The sequence below is a fragment of the Nematolebias whitei genome, chromosome 1 (genome assembly GCF_014905685.2).
Source record: "Nematolebias whitei isolate Nwh7 chromosome 1, NemWhi1, whole genome shotgun sequence".
Lineage (NCBI taxonomy): Eukaryota > Metazoa > Chordata > Actinopteri > Cyprinodontiformes > Rivulidae > Nematolebias > Nematolebias whitei.
The window spans coordinates 37,870,289-37,872,642 of NC_056498.1; the positions used below are offsets into that span (position 1 = coordinate 37,870,289).

The 2,354-nt window shown below is 41.8% G+C and overlaps 1 protein-coding gene across 1 annotated transcript in view; it reads left to right on the forward strand.

Moving 5' to 3' along the window:
* Window positions 1-1,254, forward strand: part of LOC119410654 (GRB10-interacting GYF protein 1-like) — a 1,799-nt gene extending 545 nt beyond the window's left edge. The window contains exons 3-6 of the mRNA XM_037677576.1: window positions 71-92; window positions 693-856; window positions 958-1,002; window positions 1,081-1,254. Of these exons, the coding sequence (XP_037533504.1) occupies window positions 71-92; window positions 693-856; window positions 958-1,002; window positions 1,081-1,254 (405 nt within the window). The remainder of the gene's footprint in view (window positions 1-70; window positions 93-692; window positions 857-957; window positions 1,003-1,080) is intronic.
* Window positions 1,255-2,354: the final 1,100 nt, after the last annotated feature.

Consider the following 2,354-nt stretch of genomic DNA (forward strand, 5'->3'; position numbering starts at 1 on the left):
GGTCTACTGGGGAGGGGGAGCACTTTGCCCCCCACCCTTTTCCGTTCCCACCTCCCCGTTGTGACCCCAGGGAGGAGGAAAGACGGAGACATGTATGAGCTGCCTGTTTCTACCGACAAATGTTCAGCGTGAGGGAAAATTACTTTTAGCTAGCACGCCCGTGTTACTCGCCGCTAGCTTAATGCTACGTCAGTGCTGGCAGTTGTGGGGCGCTCGATTCTGTTGACAGGGCGGGGCTAAGGGAAACACTTTTTTTTTTTTTACATTCATGCTACCAGCATTGTTCACGTAAAAATAAATTACTGTACGTTTTGTAGCAGTCTGCTGTGGTTGACTGTCAGTCACATGGAGGGCACCTGCGGCTTATAGACAATTGCAACCTATATATGTACCTTTTTTTTTGTGTGTGGGCGTGGCTTGTATTCAGGCGCGCTCAATTTGGAAATCACAGTAAGCGTGTTAGAATCAGAAACTGCTAAATTATATCCTTGGTGTAAAATAAAATACAAAGTCTGCCAAGTATAATTTAAGTATGGCTGCATTGAATCCTATCCCAATCATCTGAGATTTTTATAACTAATATAACTGTTTTTATTTGGTGCTAACCGATTGCAGCGATCTAAAAATAAATGCACCGTCACAAAATCCTGTTCGGCCTTTGCTAACTGTGCTAACATCGTGTCTTTGTGAAGTTGCCACGATCGTGGCTTACCTGAAGGAGGTGGAGTCTCCCTATGCAGTGCTGGATTTCATCCGGTCCTACCTTGGGGACACTGTGGAAGCCAAAGAGTTCGCCAAACAGTTTCTTGAGCGACGTGCCAAACAGAAAGCCAACCAACAGAGGCAGCAGCAGCAGGTAGGCCTGAAACTCACCTGCTGTCATTCCAGCTGCTTAAAATTAATTAATATTAAACGTTGTTTAGTTAAAAATCATTGTTTTTTATATTTTTTCCCCAGTTGTCAAAGGAGGTGGGTGGGTTGAACATGAACTTCCCTCTGCAGGTAAATCCTGATTCAAACTCTTCATTTATTACTAATGCAGACGGGGTATAAAGATGAAATGTCCGTTTGGTTTGTCAGGACTCGATGCGAGGTATGAATCCGAGCTCTCTGCAGTCCATGTTTCAGGCCAACCACATGGGCAAAGCTGGTCTCTATGACAACCAGGGGGGGAAGATGAAGAAGAAACAGCCCATGATGCTGCACTCTGACCCCAGCATCTTAGGTAAGTACCTCAGACATCTTTTTCCATAATGCCTAGTTTACGTAGATTATTTCAGATGGACTCTTTATGCCGACAGTTGTAGACGTGCGTGCTGCAAACGTTCATTTGAAGTCGACTTTACTTTGATTTGATCAAACAGATGATGGTGATCTCCTGTGCACATGAAAGCATAAATATTAGACCACGTCCAAGACAAATTTCTCCTCGGGCACAATAAAATATAGTGGTGCACGATATTATCGTCATGGAATCGGTATTGGCCGATATTAGCGATAAAGTTAAATATATCGGACATTCCATTAAAATAACTCACCGATTTAAAAGGTGCTGTTTTTTAAATATATATATATATATTTATATAGTGTTGCATCATTTCCAGCCCGCTTTTTGGCATCTGCATTTGGTAGCAGACCAAATTGACAAAGACCATGTAGAAAATGTTGTATTTAAATTCTACGTCAGAGAAAGTTATGTAGTCTCTGTAAATAGATCTAGGGGGAAAAATATCGGTATTGGTATCGGTTACTGGCCAAATAAGTTTAAACATATGTGCATATCGGACAATAATCCAATATCGTGCATCCCTAATAAAGTATACATCCATCTATAACTAGAGTCCACCTGATTCTGATAGTTTGGCTATCGCCGATACGATATGGGAAGGGGAAGGCGAATGCCGATAACCAATAGATTGGCTGAAACATTCTGGAAAGAATATCTTAAAGAAAAAATACCCAGTTTTCGTTACGTAGCCATGTCAGCGAGTCATGACTTGGGCACTTCTCGTGGAGTCTAAACTAGGCTTTAGTTTGATCAGAATATCACGCTCGGGCGATCGGTGTCAGCTGTCACTCAATTAGGTCAGTATCAATAAATAGGCCTGTCACGATACACAATAAATCAATTAATATCATGATAAATTAAAATTATCGTCCTCATTTATCGGCTTGATCGTTTCTTCGTGTCTCTCTCTCTCTACTGAAGACACTGGATGACAAAAGGTTCAACTCCGGTGCTCTTCACTGGCTCCTCCCTTTCTCTTTAAAATCCGTTTTAATCATCCAAATTTGCGTTTTTGGATCGTTAAAAGCAGCTAAGCTGAGAAGCTAAGCTACGAGCTAAGCTAACA